This window comes from Neolamprologus multifasciatus, chromosome 13, assembly GCF_963576455.1.
Source record: "Neolamprologus multifasciatus chromosome 13, fNeoMul1.2, whole genome shotgun sequence".
In the NCBI taxonomy this organism is placed as follows: domain Eukaryota; kingdom Metazoa; phylum Chordata; class Actinopteri; order Cichliformes; family Cichlidae; genus Neolamprologus; species Neolamprologus multifasciatus.
The window spans coordinates 23,310,832-23,337,447 of record NC_140451.1 but is presented as its reverse complement, the minus strand read 5'-3'; the positions used below and the strand labels follow the sequence as shown (position 1 = coordinate 23,337,447).

Genomic DNA, 26,616 nt, shown 5'->3' with positions numbered 1-26,616 from the left:
TTTTGACTAGAAGTTTAGATTTCACATCATCATTTCTGCTAAGTGCACAACCCTTATCAAAAATAAAACACATCCGTGCATACCTGCTCTACTTAGTGTGCTCTACTTACTGTATGAGCGTGCAAGGAGATATGTTCAGTGAGACACACTGAACATGTCTGCCTCTCCTGCACTGATTTTGTTAATCGGTGTATTAACTACGGCGTTAGCAACGTCAGGGTGAATTTGGGGATTAGATTGTATTTTTAAACATTCCTTCACACTTAAATTCCCTCGGTATAATTACTCCACTGAACCTCTGTTCTCTGAGGAGTAACCTGCCGTATGCAATATGACAACAAAGTTTTAAGTATAGATTTGACAGTCTATGATGAAAGCACTTCGCTTCCTTTCAAGGGAAAACCTTTTGCACTCCATCTCCCACTTTTCCAAGTTAATGACAGTGTCACGCTACTTCTTGCGCTTGGCAGTCTGTTACCCACCCATCATCTCTGAAGCATGTAACCTCATTATTAAGTGGACTATATGCAAGGTGTCCAGAGGCTGCATGGTTTGTAATGAATAGAGATGCTACTTAGTTTAATTTGACAGGGAGGCATTTCTTCTCAGTGATAACATACTGTAAAGTAATATCCGAGTCTATGTTTGTCTATCTTCCTCTCACAATTTACAAGTTACATTTATTGTTTGGAGTTTTTTCCCCATTATTTTTTTTTATTCCCACAAATTTAACATTAATTTTAAAAAGCATTACTAAAAAGCACATTTGGTTTTTAAGCATAATTTATTTCCACAGTAAAACAACCAGCAGACATGAAAAACAAGAAGACCAAAATAAGAACGAGGCTTCAGTTTTATCTTAAACTGAGATCGGCAGCTTTGTTGGTGACATGCGAAAAACATATTACAAATATTAAAGAACCAAAACATGACGGGACTCAAACTGAAGATTAGCCAAAACACCCTCCTCAGCTTATTTGGTTCAAACTTTATTGCTGTCTCACAAGTCTTCCTAGAAAAATATGACTTTGCAAAAAGAAACAAACAGGGAGAGAAGAGAGCATAAAATAAAGCAAAATAGATTTTGTCTAAACCAAGTATCGCCCCTAATACAGTTTAATTGTCATTCAGCATTAAGAACTAATGTAATTTAAAGTGCTTCAAATTAGAATTTTTAAAATGTCTGATTTTTTATTATTTTTTTTATAATTTGCATTTCAGTAGCTGGTACCACATCCTCTTTAGATTTGAAAGCATTTTTCTAGTAGGTAATGGCAGATAGAGTAAGCATGAATTGAGGCAGAGATTTGGGAAAGGTCTCAGAGGGGGCTACCGGAGGCTCCTGGGCCAGGCAGATCCACATGTACTAATGAGAGATGAAAGAATTGAAGGGTGGGGGCACGAAGATGAAAACAAATAGCCTGTAGTGACAAGAGCATAAAAAACTGGATAGGGAGTGTATGAGGTGTGGCTCCTTAAATTCAGATAAATTATCCCCAAAAAGATTGCTACAAGTACCGTTTAGCACGCCTTCTTTTTGCTCCAAACAGTATTGCACAGTATACTTGAGACAGTGCATAAGAGCTGCGAGCAGCTGATGAAGGAGAATATGTAGTGATAAATACCGTGACCTTGGATATTATGGGAATATGAACTGCTACACTGTGGCGCTTTATCTGCTTACACTGTAAACTTCTAGTTGGTGATTCAGCTGACAAGTAACACTTGAATGGTGAATCTGCTCTAAAACGTACATCAGCACATCACACCGTGTCACAAAACCACAAGTCAAGTATGACAGCATACAGCTGCTGAAGAAACACTAGCCTACAAAAGATTCAACCTTTTACTTTAAAAACGTCATCAGAGATGAGAGTGGTTGCTAAAGGAACATCTGTTCCTGATAATCATTTCAAACTCGCATTAACTTTTCAGATTCTCGTTTATTTTTGTTATTTTCTTTTTGGCCAATGAGAGCCAGAAAAAAAAAGTTGTGATTGCCAACATCTTATTCTTTAAGGTGAAGTAGCAAATTTGTAATTCAACAGAATATTGGTCTTATTAAATATTTCTTTAAAAAGAACTAAATAAATAGAAAAATGTGGTGAATGAATCAAAACAATCAGCTAAAAGGTGCTAAAATGCCCTACCAAGAAAAAAAAAAAAAGCCATAAAAAAAGCTGTAAATAGCCATGTTTTTTCTCTGAGTTTGCTCTACTGAATTAGCATCCTGTTTGAAAGTCATGTTTATAAGTTGATGTGCATTTTTTTTCCTTTTGCTGGACAGATGTGTACTCAAAAGGTTGCATTCCTCTTTAATTCAGAATAATAATGCAGAAAATATATATTTTTCCCCTCTTGTGCAATGCAGCTTTATAATTTGTGCGTCCTCTCTGAAAAATAAAGCGAATCAAGTTCCTGCATTAGGACTGATCCAAGTTGTTAGACTTTTTAGCCCTGTTTTGTTAAAGCATAGCAGGCAAGAGAGATTTGCTTGACTGCTAAACTGAACAAGGACATTGATTTGGAGCTTGGGAATACAGCACAGAGAGGCATGGTACTGCCCTGTTTTCCCTGGCATGGCTTTGCGTTTGGCCTGGGCTGATGGATCTCTCTCTGCCTCTGTCTCTCTCTCACACACATGCACACACACACTCTTTCCTCCAAGAGTGAAACACTGGCAGCCAGAGGTGTCTGGAGATACGCACACATAAATACACACATACAAATACACACAGCAGGCAACATTGATTTCCTGTTTGGCATTACTTAGCAGTGAATGACACAGCTGAGGGGCGCGGGATATTCTCTAGACCACAGTGCAGACAAAGATTGTATGCATTCTGTCCTTCGTGACATTTTCCAGACAAGTCTGCCAGAAAGGGCTTGTGTTGATCATTAGCACCTTCACTACTTTTATAAATTGTTTTCAGCTTTTCTTTGTCTCTTGCTGGGCACCTATCTTACACTCTGGGTGTGTCTTCCTGTCCGCGTTTTCATTTTCATTATAAGAAATGGGCTTTTCTTGGCTTCACAGAGCACTGCTGACTGCTTGGCTGGCTTGGCACAATGTTGAGCCATCCAACAGGTAAACATGTATTATCAGCCACATGGATCCTCAATCACAAACAAACACAAGCCTCTATCCATTTCCAGGGTAATCTAGAGATGGGCATCTTTTTTATGGCTACAGCAGACAAACAGATGAGTGTTTACTTGGAGGCCTCATTTTGTGAGCACTTCCAAAACAACACAGATACACTTTCATGCACTTTGTTAAAGAACTCAAAGAGTGCTGGCCTGTAGGTGCACTTGTGCGACTGTTGGAAAGTGTGAAATGATGTCCGCGTCTCTTCTGAGTTTCGCGTCTCTTCGAGTTCTGCCAAAGTTCCTGTACATGTGCGTCTATACAACTCATGTGTGTGTGTCTCTCTCTCTCTCACACTCTGTCTCACTCTGTCTTTGTAGGGTGCATTATTGGACGCAGTAGACCGGACACTGCCAGAGGCGTACACCAAGCGGTCACGCGGCGTGACAGAGGAGAGAGCAGAGCTGCTGTCAGAAGGCCTTTTTAACACACTGCTGCTCTCCGTTCAGGGACATTTCGAGAGCGTTTGACTGCAAAAGGGCTTCGCAAAGCAGCGATAAACACAATTCTGCAAAACTCCCACAGAAACACCACCAAAGCCCTGAAGGCTCCCCACCTGAAAATACCGCGCTAATACCTTTGATGTTCCCAAAGAGACATGCAAGAGAGTGAGAGGAGAGACGGCGGAATAGGGAAAAAAATAAAAACGACAGCTCAGCTCAGCGCGCACGCTTTTTCTCCAGGCAGCAGCTTCACACATCTAATGAATCCCCATTAGTTGATGTTTCCACGAGTGGGCGATTAAAGGAAAAGTTCTTTCAAGAAAGTCAGCGTGCATTGTAAGTTATTTCATTAACTCACAAATTATGTTTTATTCAGTTTTATTCACCATTCTCAACCTGAGTTTGACTTTTGATATTTTCTTCTACCGCATGTTGACATTTTAAATTGGGCAGATCACCCTTTGTTTACTCTTTTTCAGTAAGTTTTAAAAGTTCTTTGTCTTGTAGCAACGATTTTACTATCCAGATATTAACTTAGCTTTTTTTAAAACATACCATTTCCTTCTCACCATATCTCATTTTACTCTTCAGTCGTTTTCATCTAAAACTGCACAAAGTAACCCTGAAATAACAGTGTATTTTGTCTGTGTTTGCACATATAGATATGAGTGCGCTTCCACTGTCCCTGAGCACACTTAAGTGTGTGAGTGCTTTATTATGCTGCTTCTTTCCACTACATTATGAAAGCTAATTCCTCACTTGCACACTGTTTCTCCTAATTATATCCCCACCACCATCCCTTTGTTATTTTTCAGTGCCTATATTTCCATCACAGCACAGTGCATTGACACAAAAGGTCTGTGAACCCTTCTGCTACCACGTGCACAGTTTGAAAGTTCACTCAGGATGTAAGTGTAGTGAGCTGAACTGGAAGGATGTGAGCACCTACAGGGTGGAGCTGTTTTTTAAATCCATCTCTCAACACTATGTCTCTCTATCTTTAAAAAAAATACATATGTGCACACTCAGACACGTTTACACACACATATTCTCATTCCAGAAGCAACAACTCCAGAGCGCTTTGACAAATTTCTTTTTTTCTGTCTCTAGCCCCATTTCACATTCACTTTCTTGCCTCTTTCACACTTTCTTTTTTGCCTCGGTTTCCCCCCGGGCTGTCTATTACACAGCAAAGGTCAAACCAATGTCACCACTATGTTTAAAACCAAATGCACCTGTGTGTCAAAGGGCACAGTTGTGTGAGGAACAAGTGAACTTGGACTTTAAAATGTGAGATTAGCCAGTGGGTATTATAAAAGAAAACAAAACTGGTAACACTCTTTTCTTCCATCTGAAGCCTTCGTGTTCATGTGCAAAACTAACTTCCTCATCAAAACCCTTCGATCTCACAAGTGTGGACAGTAGTGAAAATAAGGTCCGGTTACATAATACATTTTGATCAATCATGTTGAAGTGGTTAATTTAGAAACAATACCCTACAGAAGTCCCAAAAACAATGCTGCAGACACAGGCAGTGCTTGAATGTCTCATATATATATTAGTAATGAGCTAGGAGGCGAAGGAGATGACTATCAATGTCAGAGTAATTTCAGTTTTAGGTTATGATGGACGGATTTCAGGTCCTCAGGGAATCTTTGGCTTTGGGAGGCATGAGTGACTCAAAGGGATCGGGAACTTGGCTGACCCGGGGTCTCGGTGTACCCTGGTTAGGCTCCTTTAGGCTGTGCTCCTCCAGGCTGGAACTGGTGTAACTTGGATCCCTGCGAGGCTGAAGCAGTGAAGTACAAAACAGACTTTGAGCTTGCACCTGGGGTCCAGTGTTAAAGCAGGGAAGGCCTCTAGATGGAGGCGGCAGCTGCTTCGCTTGGTTAGCCAGAGGCCCTAAGGAACACCCCGGCTTCAGAGAGCCAAAGCCACCAGTGCCCCCTGGCTTGAGTGCAGGGAGAGAAACGCGCTTGTGAAAGCGAGGAGGCTGCAGCATGCGAGGGCAAGTCAAACCAGCAGATCTAGCAGTGACAGAGTTCTGCAGTAACGCAGCGGGGGCTCTTCTCTCATGCTGTGCTGCTGATGCTGGACTGTCCCTGGCAGTTATCCCCTGTGGAGCCCCAGAACCCAGGCGGTGCAGGTTGGTGTTCGGGAGATGACTCAGCTTGTCAGGGCCTGTTGGCCCGGACGCATCTGCCACAACTGCTTTAAGAGGACGGTCAGCATCTAAATGGGTTGCTTCCTCTGATTTACTCCTTGTGAGGTCACTGCGGCCCACGGTAGGGGTTGTTTTTACTAGTTTTCCCTGTTGGAGGTGCTCGTTGAGACAGGGGTTGAAAGGCCGTAGTATTTGAGGCTGTGGGGTAAAAGAAAAAGGAACAGTGTATCAATAAGTGAACACTAAGTGTGTGATAAACAGGCAGTGTTTTATTAACATGTTTCTGAAGTAGACAGTTTTAAATAAATAAATAAATACCCTCCCCAAGTATTTTTGAACCTCATGGAAAATTGTGACCCTGACCATATCACAGCCTGTTTCAATTACGAGCCACTGAACTAGTCCTACGTTAAAAAGAGGAAAAGGCACAAAGGCAGCCCTGATTCAGCAGAGGAGAATAACCCTGTTGTGCGAGTCTGAAATCTACTGACGCTTTTGAATTATTTTGCAATCACTGCTGCAGTGTAGCTTCAAAATATTCAAACTGGGAGGTACAATACACGCTGCCTACGTGAGAACATGCTGAGCTGTTGAACCACACAAAATTCATACCAACCATGGTGTTGCCCTCCAATAGGGGACATCCAGTTTATGAGCACAAAACCATGCACACCTGGATGAGAGGAGCCAATTATCCCGTCCAAAAACAAAAGAGCTGCTGACACAGACTCAACGTAAACTTATTTTACTTTGACTTCACCGAATTGTTTCAAAGCAATAGTCTGTATATAAAAGATGGACATAGTCGGGGACGTTACCAGCTGGACTGATCTGTTTTTGAAGGCTTGTGCTGAGCGGTTTCGTCTTTGTCATCGTAGCTATTTGACACCACACAGAACAAGCGCAGGTTGGATCAAACGGAAGGACGCTGACATTCTACCAGCTTGTTACATTTAAAGTAAGCTTGCCCACACCCTGCATTATCACCCTCCTGAACACTAACGGGGACTATAATTTGAAAAAACGAACATCGCGCTCTATTAAAGGAGACTTGAAACTAGTGATTGCAACAGTTAGACATAAGCTCATCAGCAAAGTGTTTACTGACATCACACAGCAAGGAAGACAAAGACCCTTTTGCACCCGTAGGAATTGCCCTCTGCAGGCCACGTGAAAGAATGCAAATTTATGTCACATCCATATATGGTGTTGTATTCAAACTCAGAAGCTAGAGCAATCTTTTATATACACAGTCTAAGCTGACAGAACCAGTGTGCAATTAGATAAATAAAACACTTAAAATACAAGCTATGTAACAAACGATTTACGCATCACCTGCTTTATTTGTTTAGATGTAGCCAGGGGAAAGCAAACAGATTCTATATATTATTCTGCATGACTGCTTCACTAAATACATCTTCTTCTTTTTTTTTTTTTTTTTACCAAAGATAAACAGTGACATAAGATAACCTTTTTATAGCAACCACCCTGTAACACAGGTACAGATAAGCAGCAGATTACAGGACCAGACAGTGGTTACTGTATCTTAGAAGTCTCAGCAAAAGCTGAGATCCTTGCATCAGATGCAACAAGAAAAAAATCAATATTCTACTCCTGTACTTGCAGATATCTTATCCAAGTACATTTTCAAAGTAGTTCAGGACCAAACGTATATAAAAATGCTTCAAGACATTTCTAGCCTTTCTAGCCTATTTAGTTTGTACTGCCAGTTTTTACAATCAGAAATCAGAAGACCAGCCTTTTGGCTCCTTTTCTTTCAGCAGTGCCTGTAGGATCCAAATCCACCTGGAACCATCAAAAGCTTCTAAAAAGCCTGAACTCAGTTTCAGCAGAACATATTCACTGTGAGTTAGAAGTGAGGGGATCTCAAAGGACAGGAATATATAGCTACACTGGTCAGGATGCTGGATCTGTTTGTACCATCAGTCATTTGTATTGTAAGTGTGAGAGAGCATGTCTGAGGCCACAGCTCCATCTCCTGGTCCCCTGCCACAACACGTCCACTAGCCTGTTACAAAACCCTTGTTCACCTTTCGTTTTCTGTTTGCTCATTTTAAAAAAAATGCTGCTTTTATACTTCTAGATTCAAAGTCTGTCATTATGAAGTCTGAATAATTTCGGCTTCTTTTGCATCTTACAATAAGCTCCGATTAGTCCACCAGTCAACCCATCAGCATCTTAATATCTCATGTATATCACGACTCAGTGTGAGACATAATCCACAAATTAGAAGTGATGTCACAAAAGTAATTATCATATGAATCAAGCATCATCTAAAAAGGTGAGTGACATTATTAACATGACCTTATTTCCATTGTCCCTCTGACTCATTCAGAGCAAAACATACTAAAACCAGATGAATACATGCATTGTACTATTTCTGACAGTGTGCTTCACATTTCATACAGACTGAAATGTTTGTAAGAACTGCAGTCATATTCTGCGTCTAACTGCAAGCTTTGTAATGAGCCCACATATTTACAGCTTTCCCCTAGTTGAGATATCCTGTATCATTTGGGTCATAGTCAGTAATTATTTGCATCTGCAGCTATCTGCTACTGATACTAATAATTAGCAGCAATCAACTCTGAGCAGTTCACTGCACTGCCAAGAAAATATCACAGCTCACTAATGATAGCTATCACTTTTACACAAAATCACCAGTGGAACCAAAAAAATCATGTTAATTTGTGACACCTGGAAGATCTCACATCCCACTACAATAAAATCATCTCCACCTACCCTCAACATGTCACGAGAAATGGTTTGTTATTAAGAAAAGCAACCTGCAAGAATGTGAAGTGAAAGGATGCAAATAATTGCCATTTAGCAGGAAGACTATGTGATTGCTGCACATACGCAGATGGGATCGTCAATATGATGGCAATTTTAAAGCAAGATTAGACTTCATGTGTCGCTTGTGGTGGTGGATTGTGTTGAAATAAGGGCTGTGGAAAGATTGAGAGTATGTGTGAGTACTTAGATTTGCCTTGTTGCGTAGCTGCATTTGATAGGGGAGCTAGAAAGACTGTGATTACTTAGGACAGCAGTAAATATACACTCACATCCAATAACATGAGGCTATTTGAAAATCTTACTCCCTTTAATACCCTTCATCCATCAAAGTGAGCGCCTAATGAGTGAATAAAATATAGAAAAACCAAACCACACAGAAAGATTAGCCAAAGCATGCACAACAGTTCTTATATAGTAAAATTATAGAATGGAATCAACTAAAAGACAAACAATAAAAGCAAAAGCACAAAAAAATTAATAAATAAATTAATAAATTTGTAAAATATGACAGAAGACTCAAAAAACTGTGACAACTCTGTGATCCCAAATGTATATCCATTAATAAACGCAGGCATAGAAAGAAGTCAAAACTGAAACCCAAACGCTAATCATGCAAACGCAGAATTACAAAGACATGCTTCTGTCATGCCATGTGTCACAAGACAACAGCCCAGCGAGCAGGAGGTGGGCAGCACGTCCATTTCATGTTAAAGAGAGGATTACTGTACCACGCTGTGTCAGTGAAGTACTGCACTAGGTGCTCCACTCCTTGCATAGGCATTATGTGTGAGGAGGCAAAGGTATAGAAGAAACACTGTGAGAGATTCATTTTCAGACTTTTAACAGACAAGAGTACAGAGATGAGGAGAGAGAGCGGGGTTAACAAATTAGAAGACAGGATGAAATGAGATTCGGGAGAAAGAGAAAGAGAGGGTTACCGACATCTAAGGCACATATTTATTGTGCTATTTAGAATTAGAACAAAGCCAAAGAGAACGTTACACATTAGTTCCACAAACCAATTTAATTCATTTACTATAACCTCCTTTCATTCGCACCGCTTCTCTTTTTTCCTATTCTTAAGACCATTACTACTGGCAGGAACTCTTTGCTGCTTTGTTTACAGCCAGGGCTCCCTGAGGGGGGTCAGAGCATTAGTGGTTTATCCAGTAAAATAAAAATACACTTTTTATTCATTCCAGTTTCAGTGTCTCATTGTAATATCTAAATACATCAGCCTACCAATTATATTCCAGTAGGTTTAAAAGTCATGACCACTATCCTCCTACTTTTTTTCTTCAACTGTGCATAGCCTTTTTTTTTTCTTTTCGCCTTTGTTTGATGCTCTTTTGTTTAATTAGACCACGCAATTTACTGGTTGGAGAAAATGCACTTTGACTGAAGGCTGGGGCATAAGGACACAGCTGTCAAAATGTGATTTTGTAATAATTTGAAACATGCCAGAAAATATACCTGTGTCACGTTTTTCCCCTCTTGATACAAAGCTAAGTCCCACTGAGGTAGATCAAAGAAACACAGCGTGGGTTCTTTTCTTTGTTTTTTTTTTCTCCATTTTGTGCTCTTCACACTCACATATGTGCATTTTCTGAAGTCTATTCACCCATTGTCATTCTCTTTATCTGCCTCCTCTACTTGCTGGCTTGTCAGCAGTGCATAATACAAAAGCCATGTGACAGCTACTGAGATAGGTGAGGTTGTTGTGACCAGCCTGCCATTGTTTCTATAGTCTTCTCTTTCTCTATAGTCAAACTTTTCTGTCAAAGGCAAAGACAATGTTATGTGTATTATTTCTTCTTTCTCTTTCCTGCATATTTTTACAGCATTCCTGTAGAATGAGTACAAGAACTCGGACTTAAAATACAGGTGTCTACGGGTTTTAGAAAAAGACAATAAATGATATTATTTCTGACTGAATAGAACTAAAAAAGGAGAAAATAAGTCATACAGGGGAAGCAATGGAAGAGGATGCCAGAGGATTAATTGTAAAGGACCAAAAGTCAGACTATGTATAGAAACACAAACAAGAAACAGCTATTTGTCCTGTTTCTAATCGTGTCCCATATTAATCTAAAAGCAGACAGACCACAAACAGCTCTGGAACATCATGAGGGGGGAAAAAAATCCCTTCTACTAACTGGAAACAAGACTCGGTAGATTAGAAGGCTTTAACTTGAGACGAAGTTAAACTTCACAGACCCTATATATGCTGTGTTATGGAAGGACAGAGAATAGCTGCAAAGGGTGTTAGTGACTCACTCTGTCTGCGCTGGGGCATGCTGGTACGGGTCAAGCCCTGGTGCTGTGCCTGCCACGGGGACAGCAAAGGGGTGGGCAGCACACCCTACGCAGAGAAAAACACAGAGGACATAAGGCATGACATACCAGGTCGTCCACACATGCACGCACGCACGCACGCACGCACGCACAAAAATACACACACAGTGAAGCATGCTCACATAGGAAAGCAAACTCACAGGCATAAACACATTGTTTAAGGATACGGATAGACCGCTTCACAAAGCACACAAAATAAACGCACACACACACACAAATGCATGCACACGCAGACAAACACGCTTATAAGGCACATTGAGGCGGGTGCATCACGTCAATGTTAAATCCATTATAATAAAAGTTGTGATGCAATGAAAACTCGGGCTTAGTGTTAGTGGAATAAACAAAATAAATCCCTTAATACTAACATTCACTCTAATCTTGAGAACTTGAGGAGCCTTTTTGTTTGAAAAACAGGAAAAAAAAATACAAGCAATGTTTATACTGAAATGTTAAATAAAATATAAATAAATTGATCTAATGTTTACACTGAATAAAACATTAAATCCAAGGCTCTGTTTATGGCATTCATGATTAATGAATCGATGTTCAGTTCAACTGAAAGGTCATCACAACCAGATACATGGACCGTTTAGTTAAATAATGATTGGTTTTTAAGGCAGCGTGCAGGAATGAACAGTTTTATCAGTGCTGATATCTAATAGCTTACCAACTCTTGTGGATATAAAAAGTTTTCTCCTTATAATGTTTTGTGACGAGCAGGTCGTCAGCTGGATAGTGGGATGTGAATGGTTAAAACAGCACGACAGTTAGAAATGTGAGACTGAAACTCAGGAGGTTATTTTATTATTCATTATCCTTTTAAGCACCCCCCTACCTAGAGATTTCCAATAATCTTTATGTTGCTTTTCAGCTGTGAAAACCACTCTTTTCCTCCTACTCTAAAATTGTAATACTGCTTACATAAAAACTATTAGCCACATACAGTATCTCAGCCCACCTTTGTTGCACAACTGTCACATTACATTGCCATATGAACATTTTTTGCACATGGCTGAGAAAATACAAGCCTCATTCTATACACTGCGTTTTTCCTAAGGTTAAGCAATTCAACGTTTTCAGCCCTCAGTGGGAGACTCATGGTGAAGAGGCAGCTGTGCCATTTTGTTAAGTGGGTAGAGAGTCGAGCTATATCAAATACTACTTCTTCCTCGGTTGTAGAGAGGGCTCCTTCTTCTCTGATGTAAGGGAGAGGCACAAAAATTGTCAAGTAAAAAGAACAAAGAAAGAGCGATATTGAAGACATGAAGGGAAAGGATGCAAGTTCCCAGCAGGTCCACCCCAGATTTCAGAGCCCTCCTAGTGTGACTGCTGCAGCGGAGAGCAATAAGCCTCCCTGATCTGTGCTTGTCCGTATCCTTCCTTTAACACCAACAAGTTTTTCAGTGGGAGGTCTTCACAGAAGCTTTCTGTCGAAGCTTCATTTGGGGAGAGGAAACTTTAGACGACGAGAACAAGAGAGCGTGTTGGAGGGCTCTTGAATGATTCAGACAGTATCTGGCAGCTTTAATAGAACTCGGCAGCTTAGCCTCTTTTACATTTTCCACAGCTGTAAAAGGTCTCCAATAAAGGGCTGACAGAGCTTCACAAGAGCAGTGAGACAGAAATTGGGAAAATTATACAAGTTATTTTTTTCTATATGCCATCCATCAATTTCATCATTTCTCTCCCACCAGCACATAGACTGAGTCTGGCAACACTTCCTTCTCAACTCTTTCTTTTAAAAAAACAACAACGTTATTCTCCTAAACCTCCTTGCGGCTGACCTCTCCCCCTAAATGGTCAAGCCTTTATGGATTGGACCACCAGTCCTTGTGGAATAGCTTCAGCAATGCATAACACACTTTTGGTATAACACAAGATTAGTGGTGGAGGTATGTGTATGCTACATGTATAAACTACAGCATTTTAAGATACCAATATCATTGCAACAATAGCTTTTTAGATGTTTTAACTTGTTTTCTTAAATAATGAAAGTTCTCAAAAGTTAACAGATATTGTGATATCCCCCCAAAAATGTTAAGCCAAATGGCAGATGCTACACCTGAACTCATGTAATTTCATAATGGAAGGCCAAATTAATTCCAAACTGGGTGTGAGAGTGGACTGAGGCTTCCTCTGTAGGGGAAAAAAACTCAACATTGTGATCTGTTGATGAAATAGAGCTCTACAAACACAGAAGTACAATGGGTGAAAATTTCAAATGAGAATCTGCAATGAATGTGCTCATATACTTCTCAACTGTATTAGGTAGGATTGTCCCAGAATCACTAAACAGGATTTGCTGGAAAGGTCTCACTGTGCTGAATCCAGTAATATACGATATCGGTTAGGCTAATTCAGACTTTCTGCCTGAAAAGAGAAAATATTTTTTCATTTGGTATGTCAGTTTGAAAATACAGTAGTAGGTGCTTCACCTCCTATTGTACCTACTTCAAATCTAGCAAAAGAACTTGATTGAGCCTGACTGATATTTTTCTGGGAGTACAGAGAAATGAGGTGGACGTACAGTAGCAAACAATTTTAAAAAATGTGTTTGCATGCGTAACATTGCTATTCTCAGTGGAAATAGCCATATTAGTATTGATGGTAGTAGTATGTTCACAACAGACCCTCTCAGACTGAGATGCACAGTCCCCAAAGCAGATGGCGAAACTTGGGAAAGTAGGACAAGAATCTAAAAGTCGAATAAAAGTTTTTCTTTGTGATCCTACAACCTTTCTTCAAATAACAACACTATTTAGAGGACACATCTGAGCCACTAAAAACAGCCTTGCTCTGCTCAGGTCTCCTAATCCATTACGCGGAGTTTCACGAAGTTGGTTACAACTAATACTCCTGCCCTGGCCCCAATGTTTCACTTCACCGACTTTGGCAATTAAATCCTCACCTGGCAAAGATGACTCTGTCGTACAAGCTCGTATTAATGAACATGCGTGTGGAAGGTGTGCCTGATGCGAGGGGGCAAACTGAGAGAATGAGGAAGGGGAAGTAACACTCGGATCTGAGTGGGGAACACCTTTGGCAGCTTAACACTAATCACTAACCCTCTTCCCCATCCTCTCCCTCTCAGTTACAACAAAATGATCTAATTATAGCTGCGGTAAGAAGTCAAGAAGAGCTGTAATGTCAAGGAAAGAATGACAGACAAAAAAATACAAAAGAAGAAAAGAAATCAATGAAGCAAATAAGAAAGATAGCAGAAAGAGCAGAAGAGATAAAAGAGACACGAAGGGAGGTGTGAGAAGAGAAGAAGAGATGAAGAAGAGGATGTTTAAGAGGCAAAGAGGGAGTGGGAGGATAGCCGTAATTATCCTCTCTGTCTGCCACTGATGAAACACTGCCTATTGTGTTGTCATTGTTTCACTGCTGTGGCTCATCTGCGTGTTTGTTTATCTGGGTTATTAACAAGGTCGGCTCCCCAGTCCTCAGTCGGCTGAACTCATTGTTCAGTCACATTGAGTGTGGCTCGCACTTGAGTACAAGAGATACATGTGGCACAACCCACTCACGCACACACAAACAAAACGCAGACAAACAGGGTATCTCACACATACACATGACAGAAAAAAAATGCAAATATATAAACACAAGGCTGTGTAGTTTTCTATTGTATTACATCTGGAATTACTCAAATCACACTGCTCATGTTTTATTTGCTGCAAAAGGAAGAGGCAGACAAAACATTTCTCCTGCTGAGATTGCTCTGGGAAGCTATTCACAAAGATTATTTTTCTACAGGCAACATTTAAGTAGCTCCTACTGTCACACTACACTTGCGTCATGCTGCGACAGCCGTGTACAATCGTTGTCGGCATTATGTTCACCGACAGCACTATACACATTCCATAATGTAAGCCTTTCTTATATTTTCTTTTTTCTTGAGCAAGTTTTGGCCTCAAAATTGGATTGCAAGCAGATCTAAATAAGAAGCTGTGGGAGCCGGCGGAGAATATGTTGCCACAGCCTTCGCAGAGGCTGCGAAGAAGTCGGGAAATAGGTGAAGAGGGTGGGTTAAAGGAGCCTGAAAAGCAATAGCACAAGTTCTGGTCACTGACAAAATATAAGCGGAATGACTGAAGATGCTGCATGAATAATAAACGACTCACTAACAAGTAAATACACTCATGTCCAAGGGTCAAAGGACACGAGCTCACTCTTTTATGATACTCTTAATCTAAGTTCAAAGCACACAGAGAATTTTCAGTCCATATCCAAGCACGGACATCTAGACCTTCCAGAATCAGAGAGCACATTTTGCCCCTTGGGCTACAGATAAGGCAACTATATATCAACATTAAAGCTTTAAAAGATTATAGCTACTGGCCTTTGACATCAAAATTAATCTTGACCGAGCCGTTCAGCGTAGCTTTCAAAAATACTATTGCGGGGCAAGAGGTACTCCAGTGCTTTGATACAGCACCCCTTTAAATGTCAGAGGAGATGAAAAATCAACAAAAAAGGGCATTTTTGAGAGCAAGAGAGGAAAAAAAACAATAACAATGACACCATGTTTGTGTGTGTGTATATGTGTTAGAGGAAGAGCATTGGAGAGTGAAATAAAGACAACCAGACATGATTAATTTGTCAGTAGGGAGGAGGAAAAAAAGGCAGAATAGCTAGTCTAGGAAAACGACACACATAGAAAACTGTGGGGAAAAAACATGTGGGAAAAGCAAAGTGCTATAAGAGGAAAACTCTTAATGAACCCAGACTTGCTAAAGGTGCTAAACCTGTCAGTGTGCTACCGAGAGCTTCGATACCAACTAAAAAGACCAAGGAAAAAAAATCTATTTCTTCCTGGTATTTGTTTACTCTGCGTTCTCTTTTATTTTGACTTCTCAAAAAAATGAAACAAACTCAGAGCTAATCTTTAGGAGCAATTGCAAGCTCTGGAAAGTAACATGCTGCTATCGCAACAAGGCTGCAAAACAAGAGCGTAGGAAATGGTCTTCACTCTGGTGATGACACAGTAATGTAGATTAAAGCAAGAAGAGTGGAATGTGGTGGCCAGTACAGATTACTGATGAAACAAGCAAAAAGAACAGATAAAAATCACAAGAGAAATCTGTTTTGATTTTTTTGTTTTGGGTTTTGTTTGTTGGGTTTTTTTTAAATGTTTTTGAGCATTAACACACACCAGGTACTACAGGTCACAGAAAGACGCTCCCACCACAGAGACTGTTCCCATCAAGCTCTGCTAGCCCTTCTTTGATGGTTACCATAGCAACTGTTAAACCATAAGCTCCTGTGGCAAGCAGGGACCTTCTATAGTTGGTAAGCTTGCTTGTTTTGTCCTTTATTCTTCACCTGTAGTCGGTATCAGCCAAATTAAAAACATTTGTCCACTCTTAATAATCATGAGTTTGGCCATACCATGTGTTACAGTTAAGCAGATATTAATCTTAAAATTATTTCCTTTTGTGTCACAGTGCTTATATCTGCCTCTTTGTGTGAGTGGGTGTGTGCGTGTGTCTGTGCATCACACCCTTTTAGCTGAGAGCGGGTCAATTAAGGGAGTGTTTACTAGGCACACTGCCTGTGGCACTCCCACCATTGAACCAATACTTGGCTGCCACACATCACGCTGTGCTGGCTATGATAAACACAGCGAACACATATCTATCCATCTGCCACCTGTCTATCTGTGCGCTTCTATGTCTACTTCCTTCCTCCAATAAATCTCCTTCTCCATCACTCCGACATTAAGACCAACGTCGCAAGTCCCTGTTCGGTGACATCTAGCTATTAAGAGTGGAGGACAGTGTGACAAGCTTGCTGACAACCCAATAAGCTGTGCTCCACAGAGAGAGCACAGTATAGTGATTTAACCCCTCCAGCCAGCAGCTGGAAAAGCATTCTCATGCTTTTTAGATTGTTACCTGAAGCTAAAGATTTGAACGACCTCACACAAACACCTAAATATTTTTTTTCTTTACATTATTCTCTGCATAAAATAAACTGTCAAATTATGTTTTATCAAATAGAGGTCAGCAATATGCTGTATGTATGCACTCATCATTGTATCCCAAGGTGAGGTCTGATGGTCACGACTGCACAGAAAATTTTTTTTTAAATTGATGAATTGATGTTTCAGACTCACAGCATGGTTTGGTGGTCTCCAGTACGTCTGGGTGGCCTTATCATAGTGGTGCTGCATACGTTTGTCCACCTGTCTGTCGCTCTGTCTTAGTGAAGAAGGAACCCTCTGGTGGTGGCACTGACACTTGACCTGCTGGCCTGTAGCAGACTGAGGGAAAGGCGGGAAGAAAAGAACAAAGGAAGGAAGGACAAGAAAGGGTTTTAACACTGGTGACTCCTTTTCAAGCCTCTGCTCTCATGCTCTTTGAAAGCTTGCCACTTTATACGCAGTCAAATAAAAGTACTCAGAGAGAAAACTGAATAGGCCTTAATGTACTGAAAGCAAGTCCCCTTTTACTATAACACCCACTGTGCACTTGGATTCAGCTCACTTCAACTTTTAAATAATAACTGGGTTGAACTTAAAAGAAAACATCTCACTAGAAAGTTAATTGAAGCTTTAAGAAAAAAAAGATACTTTTTTTTTCCCACTGGGATGAATCACAAGCATTTAGCATCACCAGTCAAAAACCTAACTGATGTGCTGCCACACATAACAAAAAGCTAAATATATCAGATGCAATCACTTGAATGAACAGAAAAAAGGGTCTTCAGCAAGGGTTCATTTTTAAATTGATAAATGTAATTTATTGTTAAAAAAAAAAAGAATATTTCTCATCCAAAGTAATAAAATTCTATCCACTTTTTTTTCCAGACGACTTGAATGTGCACGAAAACTGGGAGCCAGCAAATTATCAACCTGCTCTGATTAAAATTGATGCACATTAGGGAAAATCAAGACCAGGTTGTAAATGGCTACAATTACCTTTACATAGTAATTTAAATATCCTGCAGTAAATTAAACTCGCTGACATTTACTTTAAGCGCATGTTCACCCAATATTGCCTCCTTTTTTCATCAGTCAAAACCTTTCCTGACAAACCACTTTCCTAACCTTGTTTTTAATTCAAACGATTAACTCAATCAATTATTGAATCAGAAGGTCAGAGCAACTAATGATGTGCACCACATTAAATTTTTGTTTAAAAAAAAAAAAAAAAAAACTTGAGCTTGATATCACATTTTTTCATATGTAGCTGAATAGCAAAGAAATTTTGGCTGTGAAAAGGCATTAAAGGATCTGACATGAATCGCAGGTGTTTGCCAGCCTTGGTAAAAACTTCAGTGCAGTGAGCATGAGCAGTCTACCTCAAGTGCAGCAGAAGACGCCTTCAAAGCTACATACTGTCAAGCAACACTGGGAAATCAGTTTTTTTATCTTTGATAGTTCCACTTTCCTCTCTCCCATTATTTCATTTTCACTCCCATTTTCTCCTCTTAGCCTTCAATGTACACAAACACACACATAGACACACACTGTATACAGCAACAGACCGTCTCCCAGCCAGACGCAGCTCCTCTATTGTTTTCTCATTACTGCACTATGTTCAATTTACTCATTTTTTTCCACACGTCTGTTTCTCAGCACTTTCTAATGCTTTACCTCCCTCAGCTTTACTTGAATCTTTACCAACTTTAATATTACCCCCTACCCAATTTCAAGGACAAAAAGCAGGTCCAGTCGCCGTTTACTCTTTAACTCTAGTTCCAATATGAACCAAATGACCTGCACATAAATGTTAGATTTTCACCAAACACACTTGACAGAAGAAAACTTCCAAAACTTTTGTGTTTCTTAGTTTTTGGTTTCCTCATTTAGTCTTTTACTGAGAGGACATTCTTCTGACATTCTTCTAACGGCTGCACACAAAATGCTTGAGTACAGTCGGAGGAGTAAATGTTGCTGTTTCCGTTTTTATTTTCTTTCTGCCGTTGTCCAACCCTTTCACTCCTTCAGCTTCTACACTCATTAAAGTCAGTCAAAGATCTGAAAACATGCCCCAGCTTGTTCTTACTGCCTCTGCTTGTTGAGGCTAAGGGTGGAACAATATCGTTCTGACTGAAGAACCTGTGGGTGGGTGCTTATTCTAATTGGAAGAATGCTATGCAGTGGCAAGGCAGGAGAACAGACCTTGCTTTGACATTTTGGTATTTCTTGATATGGCAGGGATTTGAATAATGTCAGCTAGGCATACTGTTGTTTGGCTAACAAGGGAGCCTGGTCAGGACACTAATGAATGTTAGAGAGGAGATGGAGCCAGCTAAAGGCAAACAGAATGGAAGTTGTTGGCAGGCATGAGTAACACACTGGCGTGCATGTAGGAGTCCAGCAACATACCCAACTCCCACCTATGATGAAGGGTATTGCAGTACATCTTCTTTGATCACTTGAACACTAGCAAAGTGGGTCTATCAGACTTTTTCCACTTTATCAATCCATCTGTCTTTTTAAACCTTCAATTGCAAGATCTGATAGAGAAGAATAAGGCAGTAGCAATGGCCAGACATGCCTAACTATCGCAGATCAGTAAAGAGATCTGGTGTCACAGGGGTGGTCTCTCAGAGAGAAAACACTTTGAGCGCTACATGAATGCAACACGTAAACATGAGCCTTGAAGCCATTTCAGCTCTGCCTGTAAATCACAGAGGATCTTGTAAAACCTAGATCTCATCAAACTGAAGAAGAGCCTGTATTGATCTTCTGTATGTTATACTTGCATTTATAGTTTATGAGCATTCACACCTGACTTTATTATTTCTTTCCTCTTTCTTTTTTATTTTATTGACATTTTCCACTGTTTTTCAGACTAATTCATTGATACTTTGTGTCAAAATGTCTACTGTGTTTGCATTTTGCCAAAAGAGGATGTTATTTCTACTAAACCTCTGGTCAGTCAATCATAAAAGCAAATAAATATTTTCACAGTTTTTTCTGTTTACCGTACTAAAACACATTTTAGTGTAAGGGTTTTCCTTTCCTTCCTTTTTAATTTACTAAATAGTTTTTTCACACATGTTTTTAGTTTTTAATTTAATTTTGTCAACTATAATAACTTCGATGCAGAATAATTCATGACACCTTTAAACACAATTCAACAGCAGATATGCCTCACATACTATGCTTGAAAAAACAAAACAACTATTCTGTGTAATTTCTGTCTCAGCTTTGAGGCAGGATGAATGAACGGTTACACTCCAAGTATATCTATATGTGGCATAGATTCCCCTTTTCAGTTGTATAAGCCATGTTTACAACAACTCACAATCTGTTCCTGTTGATGTTGTTGTTGTAGTTCTTGACACCGCATTGTGAGCTGAGCAATGATCTTGTCTCGACTCCTCAGTTCCTCTCTGAGCACCTGCACTTCCTTTACCAGCACGTCCAACTAAAAACACACACGCACACAAACATATGCATACACACCCTTATTTAGGAACTAAAAAAGAGCATAATAAAGTGATAGATCAAGAGATAGATATGTATCATATACCACATTTTCAGTCAATCTTCACTGTAAACTGCAGTCACAGTTTCTTACCTGTGTTGCAGAGGTACTGTCTTCAGATTCCACAGGAACATCTGCTGGAGTGTCTGTATCCTCAAGCTGGAGACAAACACACACATTCACAAGAGAGGGCACGCACACAGACAGAGAGTACACAGTGAGTTGAATCAATGGCAACTGCCTACAGCATGCCTCAGGAGCAATATCTCACGATGGTGGAATAATTTTACTCTTTAGCACATACACTCCACTGACCCTGAACTGTCAGCCACAAGTGTTAAGATACCAGAGGCAGAGTTTGTTTTTGAACTAAAGACATTTATTTTATATCCAAAAATGTCCTTGTATCAGTGGCTACTTGTGTGTTCAACTTTTCTATAAACTCCTACGACATTAATGTAATTATTATCCCAATTATTTAATCAGTGCCATCCGCAGGTTTTTAGACACCAAGCATATGTACTTAAGTGGCTGGTATTTAATGTTTAATGAACATTTGTTTTTTGCCCTTCTCCCCCGTCCCTCTTCTCAGCTGTTTTTCTTTCCCTCTTTCTTTCTCCCTTTTCTTTCCCCCTGTCAAGTCTGTCCCGTATTCAGCAAGTGAAAATAAAATAAACAATAAAAGGTGAATCAAATGGACCATTACGGCAAAGCTGGGATGGTCAATTTGGTAAAGTAAATCCGTTGGGCATCTTTCTTCGCCTTTAGACAATAATTCTGATGGCAAAAGAGCCAAACGGGACAGGCAAAAAAAAAAAAAAAAAGTTTAATGAACATTTTGTCAACTAGCTTGGTAACAATTTTCACTTAAAGGGTACATTCCACTTCAGCCTCATTAATGTTATGTAGAATTATCCAATTATAATCTGCAGGTATAAAGAGAGTTGTGCTGGATTTTAGCCTTTGATTTGGGATTTAGCACAGCTGGAAGCTCATTCTACAATTGCTTTGAGTTCAGGATCATATGAAGAAAAAACTGCACAATTAAGAACAAAGTTGCTAAAAAATATATCTTCCCTCTTGAGGCTATACAGCCCAAGTGTTTGACTAATTGCAGCGAGCACGCTGAACAGATCTGAAGGAGACATTTGGATTAAACGTAAACATTACTTTTTATGCTGCTGAGGCTAAATTGAGTCGAGGCATTCGAGATAATTTTGTTTTACGGAGTGTGCAGTGTGAAGTGCTGGTGCCTCTGTGCATTTCTGCGATTGCCTAAAATTGGCAGTGTTTCAATAGAGAGACGATTTTGTGTGTTCATCGTACATGTAAGTGCACATTTCCTCGTTCAGTTTCTTCCATTTCCCTTTTCTTCATCCCAGTCACCCAATCGGTTTCTTTCCTGTAAGTGGATTTCTCTGATTGACAGGGGTGCATCTATTAAGTGATCGCCTTCACAGACGCACATACTGTATATACAAAACGGAAGCACAAGTGTACTGTTGCACACAAGCCTTTTCAATCACACAACTTAATTCATTTTACTGAACTGAATTGCAACAATTCACAATGGATGAGGCCCTATGTGAATAAAAATAAGACTGGCCCAGTACATTAAAACAAATAGCAAAGTCTTGTCTTGTCTTTTATGATCTCGCTACACTGCAACAGCTACTGGATTTATGTAATTAGACACAAAAAAACCCCCCTAAAAATACTCAGTGTGGAAACCTGTTAAGAAAACTAGCTCCTTTCAGTTTTATTAAGACCCACTTTTAGTGTGTTCAGTGATATAGTCTGCCCCCAGGATACTGAAGAAGATTACTAAAACTAAACCTACAGAAAACTAGTACAAATGTATAATTTATAGATAGAACTGCAGCCAAAACACCCTCATCCCCATGATAAGCAGTGTTTACAATCAGTGTGGATTATTAAGACCCAAAATAAAAGCCTGACTCTACTGTTCATGTTAAGGAGTACAAAGGTTTCTGTTATTGGACGAAGAATACTGGACAAATATGCAAGTAAGCAAGTAAGTGCATCGGTTTTTGTGTTTGCATCTGTGCAAATGTGGGTCGAACCTCTAGTAACATTTTGAGCTTGAGCAGCTGGTTCTTGAGGAAGCTGCAGTCCTGAGTCATGTGCTCGAGTGCAAGTCCATCTAACATTGGCATGTAGCCATGCTCCCTGCCTTCCTTTCGGGCTGAGTTCTTTGAAGCTCTGAAACCATCATAATGTTGGAAGACGTGAGCCCTGAGGGAAAAACAAAAAAACAAAGACAGAGAAACAGTGACATATTCAGTGTATTCATATCTTTTTAATTCGGCTTTTTACAGATTTAGACTCGTACATAGTAGCTCAATAGTGTAGTGGTTTACACAATTGACTAAAACGTGAAAGATTCCCAGTTTAAGGCCAGATGGAGACTCAAAACCTTTGGGAAATGCATCATGTGTGAAGTAAAATACAGATTAAAAACTGTGATGTACATGGATGCTGGATGAACCAATAGCAACCATAAGGAGTTTTGTTTGGTTTTTTTAACATTTTTATAACATTTCTTACTCTTTCAAACCGGACTCACCTGGTATCATTATGAAAGTGATCTGATCCACTCCAGCGATGGTGTTTACGCCGCTGCCCCTGCCGATTGGCCCGCTCCGGGCGCTCAATATGGGACATCCTATCAGTCTCTATATAGAGAGAATATAAACCAAAGTGAGATGCAGTAAAGTATGTATGTCTGGAAGAAGAGGACGTAGGTGATGGTTGGGGATTATGACCTAAAATTTGTAAAGCAACTGCTTGAGATGTAGCCTCGATGTAGAGTATAGCCTTAGAAAAATCACTTCTGATGATACTGTTATGTTTGTGGGTGAATTTGAGGCATAAAAATGCAAAGACACACATTTTACAACAGCCCTAAGTTACACGCACACAAAACTCTATAATGTATTTAGTCCCTGTCATATGTCAATGTATCACTTCATTGCAAGCAGTAATTTCACCAACTGTTACCTGAAGTCACTGAATATTATTGAGTTTCTGTGATCTCTGGTCACTAGATCGCTGCCAGGAGCTTCCTGTGTTGATGAGGGCTAATTCTAACCTTTACTCTAAACTGAACCTATCCGTACTCTATCCTTAAAAAAGTGTTTACACTAAAAACTAATCATTTAGTTTCGTGGGTTTGCCTTCTACACCTAAAACAAAGTACTAACAATGGAATACAAACATACACAAAAACACAATAGCACAATGCACTACTAAGAATGCCCTGTGGTAATGAATACCACTGTGCTCCTTTCAAAAACTCCAAAACATCTGCATGAAAATGATGAGATTATCCATCTCATTCTCTCAACTGTTCCCACTATCAAATGCAAACAACTGCTCTCTCTCTCTCTTTTCCTCTGTCTCTCTCTCTCACACACACACAAAGTGACAAGCCATTTCATTTTCAAGGAGGTAAAAGGACACAGTATTTGGCAATACTCAATAGCATATAGCTGTGAAATGAACCATGACTGCAACAAAATTGACAACTAACAGAGCGCAACCCCCAGGAAATCAAAAGGACCCTTGACTTTCTATATACCAGATGCTTGTTGGACTGAAGGAAAATGGGTAGAAAGAGATAAAGAAAAAGAGATTTAAACAAATATTGGCAGACTAAAAGATCCAATCTGAGGAATTCAGCAGTTGTGGTTAAAATACTTTACCCAGAGTGTCACCTCATAGCACAGGAGCAGACAGTCTGTCTCACACTGAGCTGCTACATTCCAGGAAAGTTAACCACGTACAGTGACTGCTTTTCAGCTCAGAAAAGCCTAAAACAAAAAGTAAAACAATCTGAATATGTTCCAAGTGTGGGGGAAAAAATCCGTAAATGTAGAGAAACTCAGATGAAGACAAGAGCAAAATAACTCCTTGTCCAGTCAGCTGGTGAACTGTTAAAAGGCCAGAGAGAAAGTCAACCGAGCTCCCCTCTTGCCTGGCCCAGTCTTTGTTGACAGCCTTGTTTTTCTGGGAACTCCCTAGGAACTGGAGCCGGGGAGAGAGGACTGTGGTGGTGGTGGTGGTGGTGGTAAGAGAGCAGATGAGGTGACTGGTTCGTGTCCAAGCTAGGAAGTCACCAGCTGAGACAGGCAAGAGAGGAAAACTGTGGCCCCTCTTTTTGTCAAGTGACCTGACAGCTGGATGAAAAGATTTTGTGAGGCCTCCTTTATCCTCCACTTGTTTTTTAAGTCCTCTTCTCCCCTTTTACTCTTCCTGTTTTGAGCCGGGGTGTCTTTAGGAGTAACACCCATCCGTATCCCACATCTCTCGGCCTGCCCTGTGGGCTGGGTCAAACTGGAGTCCTCAGCCTGTCTGGCTTTCACTCTGCCTCACATGACACTAACTCTACCCATGACTTACTGAGCTATAAATATGGCTGCTACCCAAAAAGGATTAGGAAGCGATGACATTCCAGTTCACATTCCTCTAGAGTGTGTCTGTGTCCCTCTCTCAAAAACAAGGAGATCACGGTTTACAGACAAAATTCTAACAGTCTGTTTCTATTCTAGTTTCTTTTTTTTTACTTGGAAGCACAGATTCAAATCTAATCTCATAACCTTGCATGTGCACAGGAAAGCATGCACACAAAATCTACATTGCGTTTTAGGAGGTTGAAGGGAGTGTTGTTTGCACATACTGTATAGGCTTGTCAGAGGTATCGTGCATTAAACCCATTAGCCTTGAATTCTACTTTGATAAGAATGGTTTTAAGATTGAATCACTCACTCGAGTTCAATAGATTTAATGACATGAGAAGTCAATCTCAACCCTCCTCTCTCCTTGTGACAAACATTATCTGAAGAATCCAGTGATAATACAGTCAACACTATTATGAGGTGGTAATGATGTGACCTGATTACCTTTAACACCTACATAGAAGCTATTTTACTCAATCTTAATGAATCTGGAGTTTGATTAAATTTGCAGTGAAAAGTGAAAATGATTAGAGAAAAGAGCCAAGACTCCACAGATAAAGGATCAAGGCAGAGGTGGATGACGTGCTGTCTGAATATAAAACCATTAAACTAATCATGTAAAACCATACTGATGCTGTCAAGAGAAACATATGTACAGGCAGGTCTTGCTAAGCCTGTATATCTACTTTGGTCGTGTGTGTACCATATGCACACGTACCAAGTACATGTGCATCTGTTCATCTGTCATAAACACAGCCAAACAGCTGGCTGAAAACTTCTGCAAAGTAGCTCTTATCCAAAGTCAGTTTTATGTCAGACTCAGAGCTGAAATTAATAACTTCATCAATCAAACATTAAAAGAGTACACCACATTACAGACAACCCTGTATCCATTAACCCTTTAAGACCTACCATAGAACCAAGTCCACCAGAGCTTATATTATATTTTTACATGTTGTGGAGCCATTTTTGGGAGCATTTCAAGTTGCTATACATCAATACAACCATTACAGCCTAAATTTTAATAATATGTCTGCATTAAGTGCATAGTAATTACATAAATTGCAAAAAAGTGCAATAAACTACAAAAAAATTGAAAATCGTTTTTGTTTTTTAACATATATTTCTAGTTAGAGAAATTTAAGAGGCTTATCCCTCAAAACTGTAAATACAACAAAGTTGCACAAAATAGTTTCCCACCACAGGAAATTTATTTTGAGTGTCTTCATAGTTTTATTTTTGAAATACACCAATTTTTATATACTGCAGGAAAAACGAAAATAAATATTATACTGCAAATTTGCAAAGAAGCAGCATATGCATCAAAATAAACTATTTCCAGCAGTGCAATATGAGTCCTAAGCATCCCAGAAACGACTCAGAAAGTCATAAAGTCAAAGATAAGTTTTAAAAACAACAGTATAGGCTCATGAGGCTATATGGTAAAAAAAAACTACATTTCCGCGAAAATGACATCACTTCCGGTTTCGGGCAGGTAATGCAAAAGTTCGTGCTGACGTCTATTCCAACGTAGGAAGTGTTATGAACAGCTGATCGGATCGGCAAAGCGTGTTTCTGGAATATTATGTTTTTGTTGCTGCAAGTGCTTTTTATGCAGTTTTTGCAAAGCTATATGTGGAAGGAAACTGTGACCGAGGACAAGCTGATGGCATAAGATGTAAGTACAACTCCTCCGCTTTCATATGCAAAAAAAAAATTATTGCGCTAGCTTACGTGGTTGCAGAGCTACCGGGATTTAAAA

At 39.8% G+C, this 26,616-nt stretch overlaps 1 protein-coding gene across 8 annotated transcripts in view; it reads right to left on the bottom strand.

Moving 5' to 3' along the window:
• Nucleotides 1–765: 765 nt before the first annotated feature.
• The window catches only part of ccser2a (coiled-coil serine-rich protein 2a), a 53,893-nt gene continuing 28,042 nt past the window's right edge, over nucleotides 766–26,616 (bottom strand). For 6 of the 8 annotated variants that reach the window (XM_085183760.1, XM_085183763.1, XM_085183764.1 and 3 more), the window contains 6 exons: nucleotides 22,964–23,072; nucleotides 22,461–22,632; nucleotides 20,470–20,535; nucleotides 20,194–20,316; nucleotides 17,052–17,198; nucleotides 766–5,953 (listed from right to left, as the gene is read on the bottom strand). In XM_085183760.1, the coding sequence (XP_085039886.1) occupies nucleotides 5,228–5,953; nucleotides 17,052–17,198; nucleotides 20,194–20,316; nucleotides 20,470–20,535; nucleotides 22,461–22,632; nucleotides 22,964–23,072 (1,343 nt within the window). In that variant the 3' untranslated portion in view covers nucleotides 766–5,227. Of the gene's footprint in view, nucleotides 5,954–9,300; nucleotides 9,341–10,849; nucleotides 10,935–17,051; nucleotides 17,199–20,193; nucleotides 20,317–20,469; nucleotides 20,536–22,460; nucleotides 22,633–22,963; nucleotides 23,073–26,616 lie in introns of all 8 variants that reach the window. The other 2 variants (XM_085183766.1, XM_085183767.1) reach the window with 2 other exon arrangements.